This window comes from Seriola aureovittata, chromosome 21, assembly GCF_021018895.1.
Source record: "Seriola aureovittata isolate HTS-2021-v1 ecotype China chromosome 21, ASM2101889v1, whole genome shotgun sequence".
In the NCBI taxonomy this organism is placed as follows: Eukaryota; Metazoa; Chordata; class Actinopteri; order Carangiformes; family Carangidae; genus Seriola; species Seriola aureovittata.
In genome coordinates this window covers 21,507,979-21,525,200 of record NC_079384.1, presented here as the reverse complement: position 1 = coordinate 21,525,200, position 17,222 = coordinate 21,507,979, and the positions used below count along the sequence as shown (strand labels likewise).

The 17,222-nt window shown below is 38.5% G+C and overlaps 1 protein-coding gene across 8 annotated transcripts in view; it reads right to left on the bottom strand.

The window, feature by feature from the left end:
- The window catches only part of exoc6 (exocyst complex component 6), a 50,612-nt gene extending 34,054 nt beyond the window's left edge, over positions 1–16,558 (bottom strand). For 3 of the 8 annotated variants that reach the window (XR_008826249.1, XM_056365792.1, XM_056365794.1), the window contains exons 1-6: positions 16,358–16,558; positions 7,403–7,574; positions 4,605–4,652; positions 4,337–4,427; positions 3,656–3,701; positions 709–762 (exon numbers count right to left, since the gene is read on the bottom strand). Coding sequence is in view for 7 of the 8 variants with exons in the window: in XM_056365792.1 (XP_056221767.1) it covers positions 709–762; positions 3,656–3,701; positions 4,337–4,427; positions 4,605–4,652; positions 7,403–7,574; positions 16,358–16,497 (551 nt within the window). In the remaining variant the exon portion in view is untranslated. Of the gene's footprint in view, positions 1–708; positions 763–3,655; positions 3,702–4,336; positions 4,428–4,604; positions 4,653–7,402; positions 7,575–15,438; positions 15,551–16,357 lie in introns of those variants that run through there. The other 5 variants (XM_056365795.1, XM_056365797.1, XM_056365798.1 and 2 more) reach the window with 2 other exon arrangements.
- Positions 16,559–17,222: the final 664 nt, after the last annotated feature.

Sequence of the window (17,222 nt, the reverse complement as noted above, 5' to 3'; positions counted from 1 at the left end):
GCCAATACACTTCTGTCAACTTTTAAAAAGTATGCACCTGTTCACACCTGGCACTAACATGCGTCTTGGGTGGTCCGATCACAAGTGGACAGCTCTAAGTACCTCAGTTCACATCGGGCATTAGAATGCATCTCTACACGCGTCTCGAGTGATGCAGTGAACTTCCCATGCCTAGTCTGCTGGGAATTAAAAGAAGAAGAAGTTTGACGGACCCATAAGATGTCTCTACGGCTTTTTCAAAATCTCCAGACAGTGTGGCCAAAGCTAGCTTACACGATTTGGGAATCAAGTGGAGTGTGAATAAGGTCGTACTTTCACTTACACAGAGGACATCAGTTGAGCAGGCGGTCCTTCAATGTGATCCAGGACACCTTCACACACACACTACTATGTGGCCAAGACCACCTCTGAATGTGGTCTGAGCAGTCAGATCTCAATGCATCTTGGGTGCATTCACACTTGTACTTAGAGCTGTCCACTTCAGATCATCAGAGACGCATGTTAATGCCAGGTATGATTAAAGCCTACTATCAAATTCAAACTAACATAATCTAATGTTGTATGAAAAAGAAATACTACAGTAGGGAAATTAACCAAATCCAAAAATGAATGATTTAACCCATGGTGGGTATCACACTGCTTCTTCCCGTCTTGTTTTCCTTGTCAAATTTAAATGTGGTTACATAAACCCTGATGTTATGATCGTACCTGGGGATGTAGACCTTCTCCAGCTGTTCCATGGTTTTCAACGCAGCATAGTATCTGCAGAAACAAATGGTAGAGATTCAGTTAGGAGGATCAGCTATGGTCCTTTCACGTAACTGCAGACTTGAGAGATAGTGACAATAAAGTTTACTTTTGAATTTGGTTCAGTGAACAGTAGGCTGCCTGATTGTTAATAAAAAGGAAAGCATAGAAATGGTGGCAAAACAAGTGTTGAAGTAAAAGTCCATGACAGTGTTCTGAGAAAACTTAAAGTGCCTGCGTCTCCAGAGAATAAGAACCAGATGGATCTAAGACTAATGTATTACAATTGTGACCAGTGTATTAAAATATGGTGGGATAGTGTCGTCTCCTTTAGACCCCCTCAAGGTCAAAGTTAATTTTACTGTCTCCCATAGGAGAAAATGATCTCAGATTAAGGGAACTGCTGCATAAAAACCATAACATTAAGATCTAGAATAAGAGTACACAAACAAACACTAGGCTAAAAAAACAAACAAATCAATCACAAAATCATTAACTCTGTCAAAAACTACAAGATTTCTAGGGACACATCGCAAAGTATACACACCTTAGTAAATAAATTAGCACCAAACAAACACATCTCTCTTTACATGCTCACAAACAAACACAAGATCAGAGAAAAGCTGCCTCTCTACGCTCCTGTACATCCTGCAGGACCTGCCTATAAATATGTATGACTCTGCATCTCCTTCTTAATTAATTAGCACATACTCAGTTCAACAAACGAGAAGGGTCCAATAGGATCCTGCTCGCATGACGAATAGTAGACCGCTCAATAATAAAAAATATCTTCCCTGACATCTAAACCAGACTAATGAGCTTGACTAATGAACTTTGTGCCTTAAACTTACCTGTCACGTTTCCAAATTAGCTGATAATACCATAATCTAAAACAAACTCATGGTAGCTCCAAAAAAAACAAACACCAAAAACCTCTGAGTCTCCCTTTGGAGACCCTCTTAACTCTTTTAAGGAACAGCAGAATTAAAGAGCTATATGTATATCTAGTTCATTAGCTGCCGCAGTGTGATATTTTATTGTCTGTGCCTATTCTGAAACCTGTGTAATAAAGATGTTGTGGTCTGATATAGTATGCACACATCACAAGGGTTCAGCCTTGGGTCAGTGTGCTGGGCTCCCATCATTAGGCTGATAGGCAGGCTGTGAAGGGATCTAATTGGTCGGTCAGTGAGTGTAAAATGTGTTGTATACACATGAACAGAAGACAGACTCATAAACTGTACAGTGAAAAGGTTTGTCAGAGTGCAGGTCACCAGGATGGAGGACACAAAGGCTGCAAGTGGCAGGAAATTGAACAGAATGTGACCTGGGCATCAGCGCATACAGTACAGACAATAATGTGCATTTGGGCAATACAAACTCATTCCAATACAGTAACAGAGTATAGGCCATGTCATTATTGCTTAAAGTAACCACAACACACACATATCCAACAAGGTGGCCAGCATGGTCTAATTGTCTTGGACTGGCTGTGGGCCGTGACAGAGCTGAAGTGAGGGGGCCTTGTTCTGAACAAGGGCACACTGAGGGTCAATTGTCCTGCCAGTGAATGGCCTCTTCCTTTGGTACACACTAATGAACAAGAAAGGGTCATTATTTTCCTGTCTAAAGTGAACTCTCCTCCCCTCTTTATAAAGATAGGCATGTAAATGTGGCCAAACATGAAGTTCATGGGGTAAAAATGAAGTTCAATCAAACCTTCAGAGCAGTTGATGAGTTGAAAAGTCAGGAGGAAAACCTGCATCATGAAGACTGGATGATTTTGCAGTCTAGTTAGGATGTTAGATAACAGAGCTTTGCTTTCTAGCTAAAAGCTCTGTGTTGGAAAGTTGGCCAATCGTTTCAGTAAAAGTAACTTAACAACAGGTTATAGAAGATCTTTCACTGCCCTCTATGGTTGAAAGTTTCGTGTTTGACCTGACCATAAAACTGAGCATGAGGCTTTAACTTAAAACTTCTTTGATTATGTTTTTGTATTTTCTGAATATATTTCTAAAGCTTTAAGTAAAAAGGTGACAATAACTAATGCTAGTTAAAATCCTCATACTTAAAAATGAGAGATATTGATAAATATATAGGGATATAAAATGTTGTGAGTGACAGAAACTGATGCATACACTACTAGTCATAAGCTTTAGAACACCTCCGTTTTTCCAGCTGTTATTTACAATGTTTCTGACATTAAAGCAATAAACAAATAGATAGCTGAAGATTCAAAATCAACAAATCACTGTATCTTCTTATTGAACTATATTTAATCGAAATTTCTGACTCAAGCAGCAGCCGAACACAGTGACGTTCTTTCTATAATGGAACTAAAACATTATTCAGAAAGTTGGTCTCAACTCTGTTGCAAAAGTTCCCACTAATGTGTGTCACTTGCAGGTTGCTTTACTGCCACATAACAAAATATGAAAGAAGTGAAGGGGTCTATTCTTGAAGCGGTGGAGGTCAGCAAAAACAAGACTTTCAGCCTCTGTTAAATTAAAGTAAATCTCCACTAGATTTCGGGAGGAAAAAAAGCTGCAGTAGCTTCTATTGGCTGGGAGGTCTAGTCTGTTCGACCTCTGGCCACACCCCTGGCTTGTGTTGCCAATCTGCTTTATCCACACCACCTACATCACAGCTGACTGCGGTCAGGTGTGGTGTGATGTAGGTGAAACCACCACCCAGCTGTGATGTAGTGTGGTGCTATTACAGTACATTACTGCTGCACACGGTGAGATATCACTGTCACCACCAGCTGGCAGGGGAGCAGCATCATTAGTTAGTCTTTAAGAATGTGGAAACCTTCAGGATTTCAAAGTTCCAATCAGCTGTGTTTAATATTGCAGTTGTACATTTTATGTTATGGTATAATCATGACACGATGATGAGAGATGGATACCTTTTGGATTCCAGCTGCTCCTTAAGTTTGCTGTACATTTCTAGCACTGCGAAAGAAGACAAAGAAGACACGTCAGTTGACGGCTGTGTTGGTTCAAGCAGTTTACTCAAACACATTCGTAACAGAAACTTTTTAACTTAACTAACAAATTCATGACAACTTGTGGACACAGCTTCAAATCACACATTTGGTTATTTTAGTTGCCAGCCTGTGTTCCACTTGTGATGCACACGTTTGGATGGTGCACAGATACAAACCACTGTGAATCTAGGAATCTTTGGCCCAAAAAACATGATAATCATCAAAATGTCTGTAGTCAGCTTCCACAGTCATGGATATCATTTGGTTGAGGAGGGGCAGAATTTCCTTCCCTTTTTATAAATTATTACCCCTTAGGTTACAGGTGACAAGCTGTAAAACAGCCCTAATGTTTAAAGAATTACATAAGCTCTTGTCATGGCCACAATCTAAATAGTTGTGGGTCTGTTTGTCTTGTTAGAAGGAACACTACTCATTCAACATGCCCACAACTTCCTCTTTGCTGAACTGGTCATATTCAAGGAACAAGTATTTGTACAAGGACCAGTGGCACCCTGGGGTCAGTCGGGTGACTGACACTAATACCACATTAGTACTACAATTAAAGTGACCATCACACTGATATGCAAGCAGCAGTGGTACCTGGTATACAGAGCTGGAGCTTCTCAACAGTAGTGGCCATGTTCCTCTGCTGGATCCGACAGCAAATCACCTCCTCTGTCTGAGCTGTCACCTGAGGGCAGGAACGCACAGTGGAGGGAGACAATGAGAAAGAGGCCGCCGCTCTTAACTGCTGGGTTAAAGAACGGTCATGTCTAATGCAGAACTGTCTTCGGGGTTAACGAGCCCACATGCGTCATGACAGCACAATAAAAAGCACATTCATGCATACAGGAATATGTGGCTTTACCTCCCTCCCGGCTTCTTGTAGTCTTCGATTAGTGTCTGTCACTTGACCCTGTGAAAGCAAACACAAACATCAGTTTAACTGCACATGCTTCACATTCTTTCCTTTTTATTTCATTTTTTTCTCAGTTCATGGCTCCTACATTTGTTTTATTTTACAATTCCACACCACTCACCGTATCTAGACCTTCAAGTACAAGTCTGGTGATATTGATATTTTTTCCAATTAACAAAAAATTCCATGTGTCTTGTTCCTCTGAGCCACAGAGCTCCATTGTTAATTGTTAATTGAAAACACATCAGTGGGGCCACACTGTTGCACTGGGTGACATGTTTATTCCACACACACACGTCTGTTGCTAAAAATACTCAAACGGGGACCAATCTGCCACTTAGAGTTGTCCACAACAAATGCCCTATTTCCTCTTGTTTGAGTAACCTTTGTTATTAACTACAATGAGCAGCTGTTTTAGGAGATTAGGAAGTAGAAGAAGTCTTTTTTTTAAATATGAAACTATATATATATATATGTGAGGATTTTTTAAGATTTATGTTTTTTTCAGTAGGAACCAGTTGGCTTTAATATTGAAGCATCTTGCAAGTTGATATGTAAATATATTGATATACAGTATATATTGAAATTGCTGCACAAATTAAAGATCAAGTTGGAAGAATGAAAATGTTCACGCATCATTGGTATATTAATTGGTCTGTTAATGTTGAATAAGACTCAATTTAAATTTTGGTTTTACTCCATGACTTTCTCTGGGCGAGTGATGGTATTTTTTTCAGATTTGAAGACTTTTTGTATGAATACCTCGGTGTTGGTTCAGCCATACATGCTGTCACGTGTCTATCTGTCTGTCCTCGCTCTGTCTGCCCCCCCCCCCCCCCCCCCCTTGCCCTCTCTTTTCCCTCTCTACCTCCCTCGCTGCAGCTGCTCAGCCTTGTAATCAGCTCATTGTCCATGAAGGGGCAAGGACAAAGGCAGGAAAATTCAGATTAACCAGGCAGTGGGGACCTGAACCCATCGCTGGTGCACTGGGCCTTTCATGGGGTTTAATGGCTTGTGACAGGCTCTTTCTCACAGATTCAGTGACAAACTTCTCGATTCTGGAAGAGGATTTTTGAACTCTCGGCTCTTGTCACACGGCTGAGAACCATGACCCAATTGACCAGTCGGCTTTTTGATGACAATCCTTTCAACAGTGAAGCTTTCAAACAAAAGGGACTGACTACATAATCACTGCTTCTTCTTTCTTGCAGCAAGGGTATGGTACCAGAGCGGGAGTGAAGAAACAATGCTAGAAACTTAACCAAGACTGTTAATCTAGAACAGCTAAAGGCTGCACTGGTCAGATACCAGGGAATAGAACCTATGACCTCTCCATTATGGCACAGTGTCTCCTCTCATTAGATACTGTAACTCGCAGACACTAATTCCTGCAAACTCAAAGACCACAGAGATGCATTAGCTTGTCACACTGTGACTTCAAAGCAGATTAGCCAACAGAAATGCTTCTTATGTTTTATCTCACCCACCAGATTGTAGGTGTAAGATTTTAATAAACAAATTTTTGTTAATCAATAACTGGTACTTGCAAAGGTAAGTATATGCACCAAGAGCAAGGACTACTACTGCAGCTCTATCTATCTATATTGAGAGTTTACACGTTACTGGAATGTTGGATTTCTTTTCATTATAAATTAATTTCTGATTTATTTTTAATAGAAAGGGACACTAAAATGCTGCTGTCTCCACATGCAGCTGCTAAAATGGTTAAAAAACATAATATTTAAATTTTTTCATGTCTGTGTCATATTCAGATTCAGACTAGACATTGAAACTATAGTAAAAGGTGTCAGGTTTATGTTATGTTGCTGGTATGATGTCAATATGACATCAACAGGTCTTTTCTCTGTCTGTTTTTGCTGGAAGCTTCACATGTCATGTGATCACCCACGCAATGAGGCGTCTCACGCATGTGTCACACAGGGACAGTGTCTGCTCCGACCCGTTAGCATGGGCACCGAAATGCAAACCAAGACGTCCCGCAGCCGCCACACACACACGCTGTACGGTGTGTACAGCGTGTGTGTGTGTTCCCGGTCTCACATTCAGCAATGAACAAGGCAAATGATCATTTTAAGTTACCTGGATGTAATTTCAGTTGTATGTAGCCTGCCATTACTAGCTTTCACAAAGTGAATGAAAGTTCGACACATACTATACATGCACCTGGCACTTCAGTGGTGTTATCATCATGTTAAAAGTCTGATTATCATCATTCTGACCTCCACATTTTACTTTCAGTCACTTACAGCATTTACATCATCATTTTCACCTCTGTTGTGTTGTCAACACAATATTGTTTCATTGAAAATAATATAAAAATAATAATAATCAAACATTTTATATGATAATTAGATTTCATTGCTACATTTGACATTAAATATGGGCAATATGATGATATATTGTTTAATATATGAATTAATATCGGACATTTTGCCACACAGTCAAACTGTATTTTAGTAGCTATCCTCTCAATATTTAAGAAATTATGTCACAATCTACAATATAACACATACCACCACCACCAATGGTGATAGAAAATCATACCTTGTATACTGTGATAGATACGCCGCTATATTTTAGTTTTCCTATATTTTATATTTTTATATTTTTAATTATTTTATATTATATTATATTTTAGATTTAACAGCCACTGTGTGTTACAGACCAAACTGTTCTATTGTCATCTCTCTACTGGCCAGTATCCTGTTTACAGTAATCTCTCTTACCATCAGTTTCTCTGCATCAGTGCGGACTTTGAGGAGTTCTGTGATGGCATCCACAAAGCCTTGGTGGTGGAAATTGCACATCTTCTCTATCTCACGGTCATGGTTCCTTATCCTGGCATCCAGCTTTTCCATGAAGCGCTTGTGGGCGTTGGGCTGGTCATCGTAAATAGACCTAAAAGACACAAACCAGGTGAGGAAACAGGGGAGTGGAAGGAACAGAAGAAGAGGGAGATAAGGCAGGAGGGGGAGCGTGACAAAACAGAAAAAAAAAAACTGTCAGAACAACTGTCAGAATGAACAGGATTTGCTCATATGTCACTTTCCATGATCAACTGCAGCTTGACGGAGGTTCCTCACCACAGCTGAATTATACAGCCTTGAAAAGCTGACACATCTATGCATGGGTTACTGCTGTGTGTGATCCTGATTGTGTGTTATGGTGTGTGTGTATCTATAGTATTTACAATAGAAAGTTGAAGTTGGTTCATAAAAACACCCTGTCTAAGCTTTGGCCCTTTACAAATATTAAAAGCTGCCAAAAAACTAATTCACGTCTTGAAATCTTCATTGTTGAAGCAATTAGATTACAAAGAGTAAAAACAGTTTGAGGTGTTTAACTGTTTTTAACTGTACAGATGTCTCTCTTGTAATGGTATGATCAAGCTTTTGTTGTAGTCACCCACTGGCCACTGTAACAAACTAGCAGAAGAACTAACTTGCCACACTTTATCACACATCCCTGAAGCAAGGGCTCAAAAATGTGACTATTCTTCACAAAAGACAGTGGTAAAGATTTAATCACTGCAACATTATCACAGAATAACATGCAGGGAGGATGTTGAACTAACATGGTCAAGTACTGTTGTTGTTGTTGTTGTTGGGGGGTCAGTTTGGCCCCCGGGCAGCTGTATGTCAACCACTGATATAGTCAATTGAAATCTATTATATGTTTTCTTTGTCTTGGATCCAAGAGAAGAGATATGCTGTGAACAGTCATTTAAAGCGATATTATGGTCATTTTCAGGTTCATCATATTCTTATTTCACGGGTCTGCTGTGAAATGTTTACATGCCACCTTTGTCCACCCTACTTTACATAATCATGGTATATGAGTGGAGTATTTCTGATGTCTTCTGTAGAAGTTACACTGCCCCAGAATAATGACTATAGCACATCCACCTCAGGTATAAACAAGCGTAAAACTGTCAACTTTCCACTTGCTCTCACCATCATTTCTAGTGATTATAGTAAAATTTAAGGACTAAATCCTTTGCTGCATCTAATTGCTCTGAGAAGGAATTCACTGTGTTTTGGTAAGCTTTTAAAGCCTGACTCTGACGCCACAATTTGATTTTCTGGATAATTATATTCAACTACTGTTTCAACTAAAATAAAAAAGCAGCAAAAACCTGAACTATTAAAAAAAAACTATTAGGCTAAATAAAATTACTTGAATATACATCTTTACCTGATGTACCAGTTTTGCCTTTTGTCCTGTCTCCTGCTACATAATAATTTATTTCTACTGAATGCAAACAGCTCTCTGCATTATTCCTACACCTGAGGTTTATTTGTATTATGTTATGATTTCATTCTAACACCATGTTTCCTTTTTTTGTTCTTACACATGTATATGTTCTGTGCTCTGAGTTTACATTTGTTCTCAATAAAGGTTCAAACAAGTACAGTTATAACTCAGAGACTAAAATGAAATAACAGTGTGTTGAAAACAGAATGGCTGCAGCCTGAAAGTGTATCCACTGGCAGCTACTGCACGTGTCCTTGAGCAAACAGTGACTCTTGGATAGTATATTCACCAACAGGCCTTTACGATCAGATTTGGGCTTTAAGACATACATGAGGTCAATTTAAAGTCATAGAGCTGATTTAACAGCAAGGATACAAAAGACAAAAAGACATACATTAACCTCTAATTATAATAAACTTCTCATATGAGACAACTGACAAATTCTATGAGCCCATGACCTACTACACTACTGACATCCCCATTCATTTCACCTGGAGTAACAGCTCCATCTAGTGAAGCTAGAGTGGCGACATGCTGTGTTAATAAATAGCTGATAAATAGTATCGAGTTCATGTAAATGAAAAGGGTTATTTTCTGATTTTGAACATCTCTGACATTCATTTAGGATTGATGACCTCACATTTACTTAAACTAAACCAGGACTAAACAAAAGTCCTAATTATTGATTCAAAAGGGCAAACTAAAGTACACTATCTCAGCACACTGATTTTAGGCAAGACATTTGGGTGTTGTCACTGAGTCTGATGATTCCTGTCATCAACAGGATTTAAAGACTAACAGTTTAATGTGATTAAGGAGGCGTCTGCATCAGGCAGATTACAGAGATATTTCAGTCCAGACCAAAGGGGTGGACAGACCAACCGACACACCAGCATTGCCATCCTTAGAGCCATGCCAACAAAATATTTGAATGTGATGTGGTTTTACCACAAAGAAGTTCAATTAAAGTCTTCACATGACATCTATACTTTTTCCTCATTGAAACATCAACAATCAATGAATATGTAAATCCCTGTGTGCAGGAAGTTTCAGGTTTCCACATCACACTTTAAGTTACATACTGAACCATGACTGGTTCTCAAACTAGTTCTGATGTCACAAACCCATGTTTGTACGCAGAGCTGAAACTACCAGCTTTTACTGTTTCATTGTAAACAAGAGCTGGGGCAAATGTCTCCAATACATAGTTTATGCACCAGAGAGCACAAGTTTTACACTCTGGAAAGGTGGCCAGTCTATAACAGGGCTGACATGTAGAGACAATCAACCACTTGTGCACACATACTCACACATATGGGCACTTTAGAGTTGCCAATTAACCTATTGTTCATGCTTTTGGACTGTGGGAGGAAGCCAGAGTACTGGGAGAGAACCCACGCAGGCACAGGGAGAACATGCAAACTCCACACAGAAAGGCCCCCAGGCCTGGGATTCAGACCCAGTGTTAACCACTACCATGCCGCTACACCAGCAGATTAACTGATAATAAAAATAATTGTTAGTTGTAGCCCTGCTAATTTGACAGAATTCTAATCCATTGGTTTCATAATTTTTGTTACAAATACAGGCTGGGCTGAGAATGACCCTGAACACCTCCATGACCACTCCCACAGGTCACTCTTAGACTATAATATCCAACTGTGTGTTGAGGCGACGTCTCGTCAATCATGGGAGCAGCTGGAGACAAGATAGGCTGTTTTTATGATTTCCAAAGTACAAATTAATCACATTCTGTGGAGACCAAAAACGTAAATAAACTAAATAGGGCATCATAAAATATGTAAATATATTAATAAATACTGGCAAAATATATCATATAAACATGCCATTGTGAAATAATCCCAATACAATTTTTAAACCAATTTCCTGGTCCTTTTTATAATTCATTTATAATTTATTTTTTAAGTTTTTATTTGAATATGTCCTTATAAATAAGCTGTTTTTATTTTCCGACAACATTTTCCCTCATGTTTTATGTGTTTTTGTTTTATTTCATGATGCGGTTTTAGATCCCAAAGTTTTTGTGAGTCAGTTATGGCAGACCAATTTACATGAATCCCATAAATCACTAAATGTATTCAAATCAATTTCCCATCATAATGGTTACATATGGTATTTTGTCTGTATCTTTGCATATCTTGCATATGTGTTTTTTATGTTCTTTGTGTTATTTAAAATGGATAATGTTGGATTGCAACAAAATTCATCTGTGTTACACATAGATTTTGATATCTGTATTGTATAGTCTTAGAGCAAATATTGACATTAGTTCTTATTAACTGACTTTCATCTATTACACAAAAAAAGGAAACAAAAGGAAAATGAATATGGAACCTATCTACACCAAAACTATTGGCCTTTAATGAATTTAAAGGTACTATATGTAAGAATGTGAAGAAATATATATGTATTAATCTTTTCTTTATTGTGTGAACAGATTGCAATTGCAAATAATTAAAAAATGAGACCTTCCTTGTCTTGTCTGATGCCTATAACAGCCTGTGGACTGATTTCTATTGAATAATTTTCCAGGAAAATCCAAAAGATGCAAAGCTTATGTTCTCTCCAGAGCGCCTTCCCACAATGCTTCTCTTCCGCTCCTCAACAGTGTGCAACACTAGCTACCGTTAGCTTAGAAACTGAGTCCGCTAACAACAAACAACAAGCACACAACAAAACATCTGCTCTAAGGAACCTGTTCCTTTGGAGGTTTTATGTTCTTTATCTCCAGTCAAATATTACTTATCACACATCACATGTAACTGATGTTAGTTTAGGATTATTGTTGTCTCAACCCACTGCCAGACACATTTCACTAAATCGGTGCACTAAGGTTTCAGCATAATAAAATAGATCTTTTTATCAAACAACCTTACTGTACAGACTTAGAGTTGTGATGGAGACTATGACATCAATAATGAAGTGTGGCAACACATCTTCTTTATAATATTATTTTGGAGATGGGTGTCACCAACCGCTTTAACAGTTAAAGCAGGTTAGCTAGTTAACACAGACATATTATACAAATGAAGGTAATGTATCATGCAACAAGAAAATGAAGTTCAACATCATTAGCCTATATTGTGCTAGTTAGAAAGCTACGATATTACGCTTTATATAAAAAGATGCTGGAGATGGTCAAAACTGTTAAAATCTTTCTTAAAGCTTCAAGCCTCAGCAGATCCACACTGTCACTCATCCCCAGAAATACATCACAACAAAATCTTATACGACAAAAACACAACACCAAAAGAAAACTGTGATACAGGTTCTGTTTTCTTACAGCAAGGCTATTCTTTATATACATATATAAACTGCTTGACTAATTGAATATAGGCTTATTGTAGCCTGTGTAGTTGTAATATGAAGAAAAATAAATGGACGACAATATTCTAAAAAAAAATTATTACATCTGACTTAAGACTCAAAACTCATCGGGAGACACAAATAATTCTTAAATAGGATGAGGAGGAAATAATATTATCATGACCTCTCTATTGACATTTTACAGAGAGGCTCTAGATTAGCTGTATACTGACCCCTTGGGCCCTAGGCTGTTTAAGTAATCTATGGCTATATTGTATTTATTGTGCTACTAAACAGCAGTCAACTCCTGAGCCCATTTTTATCCGTTATGTTTTATACAGCCATGTAGAGTTTGTAAGGCTGACCTCAAATTGAAAATTGTAGTGAACGAGATAAAAACAAAAGCTAACTTGCAGTATCTGCCAAACACTGCATCCCTTCACATTTGTGTTGTGTTTTTTTTTTTTTAATCGCACTTATCAAAAGGAACCATTACCATATCAATATGAGTAGTAAATAGGAAGAATTAAATCATAAGAATAATCATCCGTACTGAATATGTTGGTCATTCTGCTGGCCATTTTACAAGCACAATTTGTTGCAATTCATGTTCTTGTTTAATATAACTTTTTTATTGATTTTATTCATTTAATTTTTTACTAATTAAATTAATAAGTGCCAGTGTCCAGTTTCCCTTTTGTAGTTTATAAGAATCAATATAGGCCACCAAAATCCCTAAACCCCATTGTTCTGACAAACAATATTCAGCAGTGGACAAACCCCACCCATTAGACCTGACCTGTGTGGAGCAACAAAGTAGCCAACAGTCATCAACAGACATTTTGTTAAACAAATCAGATGCTGCTTCACCTTAACAAATGTCCAGTCTTACTTTCAAATAATTCACAGAAGGGTTGCCAGAAGACAAGTGGAACGTAGCATCAGATACAAGAAATAACAATTTTTAGTGGATCATGTTTCTAAATCACAAGTCCAAAGTTATGACTATATTGTAGAGTTGTAAAGGAAGAAACACTATTTCCTATCCCTTTTGGGGCTGAAAAAATATTCATTTAATTACTGATGAATCTATCTATTTATTTTTCAAAGTTTGTTTAACTTGCAGAATATAAAACACAATTTTAAATTTAACTGTCCGAAACTCCCAAGATATTCAATTATACAGATATGACACAGAGAAAATCAGTAAATCCTTACAATGAAAAGCTGGTACTGGTTATTGTTTGGTGTTCTATGTTCTTGATAAATAACTGATTACCGCTAAGAACTAGGGCTGATATAATGATCAACATAGCACATGCAAACTGGACACAAGCACGTCCAGTATGCATGTGCTATATTGATCATTAGTCTCCATGTTGCCATATGAACCTTGTCTTTCCTGCTATTAATAATTGAAAGCAGGTGGTTGCTGAAAACAAATAGATCACTATCTTCCTGCTTCCTGCCAGGACAGGAAGCACTCTTCTGCCAGTCTAAAGTGGCCTCTGGGTTACAAACAATATGCTTCATCCTTCTACCTTCTAATATGTGAAAAGTCAGTCAGTCATAACACCAATCCCCAGATACATACACTATATATCAGACAAAACTATTTTATAACTTCATCATTTACGACTTCCTCTTTTTATCGGAAGAGGTGTACGCAACTGCCAGGCCACACTGCCTCTTACACTGTAGCTGGTATAAGCAAGCACAGCAACTTGCATTGAGTACACCGGAGAAAAAGGACTCTTAAGTAGTAAAATATATGCAAACATCATACACCAATAACCTCTGGAGTGAAGGTTGGTTAGAAAAACTGCCCACGAGTCCATTCCTGTTCTTAAGCACAAGATACAAATAATTCATATGCATTTACAAATAAACAACACGTCATGTCTCCATTCCTGACTGTACAGCTATTGAGTACCTGCCCTTTCCCTTAAGACATAATATGTCTTATGTAACTGTAACATTGGTTCAACGAGTTCAACTCCTGTTGTAAAAGTTGCATGAATTTAAAACATCAATTTAGCAAAGTGTGAACAGTATTCAAAATATTTCCAATAATGAGTCCATTCAATTGTGATGCTAATTCACCACATATACAATCAAGAATGAAAGCAGAAGTTTCACTTCAGGCAGGTAAAACACCAAGCAGGAATATGTCTCAAACTGGAAACAAAAGCTTGAAAATGTAACACAAACAGACAGAAGCTGGACCTACTCTTCAAAACCCAGGAGAGATTATTTCTTACTCAGATTATAAAGAGCAGATCGTTAACGAGCAGAGCAAGATGGTTAACGAGCCAATAAACAGGCAAAGGGCATAACTGACATTTTATTACAACCAACCTTGATCACCTGTGCTGGTAAAGGAATGTCAGTGTTGATACCATCATAAAATAATTACTGAAACGAAACAAGCTGCCAGAGGTAAAGCATACATTCTCTGGTTTCCACAGGTATGCTCAAAGACAAGTCTGTTTATACTACAGGTGTGTGTGACAGGTGGAGGCATTCATCTGAAGCTGGAGTCAGTTTATTAACACCAATTTGTCAAACTAATGTCATTCAGTATGGCCTTGGAAGCTAGCTCGGTAGCTATCTACCATAACCAATGCAGCATGCTAGAAAACGTTAGCTTGAGCAATTCAACATCCAATTTTACCGTCACAAGCTATTTAGCAACCACAACACAAAACAACACCAGGGGGTCAAGATGACTCATCCAACTATGGCATAGCGGAATGACAGCAGGGTGAACTTTCTATTTTTGCTGACCAACTAGCCGAAATTGTTAGCACCGCTAGTTAACATCAGCAAGATGTGAAGTCCCACAGCCACACCCACAAATGATGTTTACATTTTTGACAGGTCACCAGCCGTCCATCAGTACACAGAACCAGGAAAACGTCACACAGATTCGGTTTTACTAAAGCTACGTTAAAGTGACTAAAACACTGCTCAATGTTAGCCTGTTAGCTAGCAAGCCAGCTAGGCTCAAGCCTCATTTCAACTCCATATACCTGCTGGCAGAAATTGCTAACGTTAGCCTGCCGGTGGCTAGGTTAGCTAAGCTAGCTCATGAACAAAAGGTCTGATATTGTAAGTGATGCAACCAAACACAGAGAGATTATGATTGGTAAATGCTCTCTAAGAAGCCATATAATCTCACCGAAGAGTAGGGCCGACACAAGCCGTGTCGGTGCTCTCTATTTCCTGTAAAATCCGCTCGTGCTCCGTTATACACTCCAGGGTTTCATTCTCCGCCATGACTGTTGTGTGTGTATTGTGGCTATTACTGCAGCTGCAGCGGAGTGCAGGTCAGGATCTGGGCTGTGGGGGGCGCACTACAGCTGTGTTGAATTCAGCGGCAGCAGCTTTGTTTCCACCATACACTGTATGGTTTCCACACATCCCGTACGTTACAATACAGTTGGTCACAGCAAGCGAATTGCACATCCCCAGACCTTTACCCCAAAGTAAGTCCTGTGGCCAACATGGCAAACCAGTTTGGTTATTGGCTGCTGGCTACATCAATTGAATTGCAGAATTTCAATTAATCTAGCAAGTAATATGTTATCATAATAATAAATCATTCAGTCTGTATATTAATGCACTAACCCTAAAGCACTGTTACTGCCCCGTCATTTCTTGACACTCATGTTTAGTGTCTTTTAAAAATAATATTGTAATTACACATTGTCCCCTGTAAATCAAAATATAGACTAATAAACTATTGTCACAAAAACATGCAGTGGAGGATTTCATTCAGCCCTGAGTGTCTGCAGATTTTTATATCAGACAGCAAAATGGCAAAAACATGCAATGCTGCTGCCCATAAAGATAATTTCTTTCTATGTTTTAAGTGTTTTTAAAAGTACATGGCACTAAATGTTAAATTAGCCTACACCTTTGGTATTTTAAGCAAATGTAATATAGGCAAGTATGTTTATTTCCTTATCAAATACAGTAGCCTACATGCAAGTCTCCACATAGATGCTCATAAAGGCATCACATGATTGTTAATGTGTATATTGAGATCAATCAGTATTTTACATCTCTCACTTTCTAAATTGGATTAATGAGTTTACCTTAATGTGGTTCCGAGAGGGAGGTCCACAGATTCTAACTCTGCAAAAATATTCCCGAAAGCTTTCTCCTCTTCTTTGTTGTCTTCTTCATTTTGACTGGGAGGGTCAGGTAAAGCAGCGTGGACCCTGTAACTGGTCATTTCTCTTTTCACACTCTGAGTCGGAGAACTAGATCTCTACATGTGTGAGAGAGGACACCAAGAGCTATCTGTCCGTCTCTCTCTCTCATTCTATGTGTGTGTGTGTGTGTGTGTGTGTGGCAGATTCCAGGGCACCTGCTATGGTCAGCAGAAAAAGAGGGTGCAACAGGAAAAAAAGACCTTGTGATTCAACGGACTTTGAAACCAACAGCACTAACTTTAGCTGCTGTCTGTTTTTTTCTTCTTCTTTTTTTTTTAACATTTGTCTCATCTGTTGTAAACCCTGAGGAAAACACATGAAGAAGCCTGTTCAGCAGCTGGCCAATCACAGCGTTTAGTGTGTGTCAGTGTTCTTGCTCGTTGGTTTTGGAGCGATACAGAAATGAGGCTGTCCAACATGCAGTGTGGGATAATAAAGGACTGTGGACTGTGGATGGCACTATTACAGTAACCCATTGCACTTTCAATATAAATATTGATTAAAGATGGACTTGAAAAAAAATATCCCAGGAAGACTAAATGTAAACTCTGCACAGAAATCATAATCACAATAAATCACAATGTGTATTTCATACAACAGCCTCTATCTTAGACCCTCAGTTTGGATGAGAATAAAACAGCTTAACAGGAAAGTTTAAAAGTGAAACCTTATTGTAGAGTAGCAGATGATACCTCTACCACCCTCAGACCACTTCCTGATTCAAACCATGGACTTTCTTTGAGTT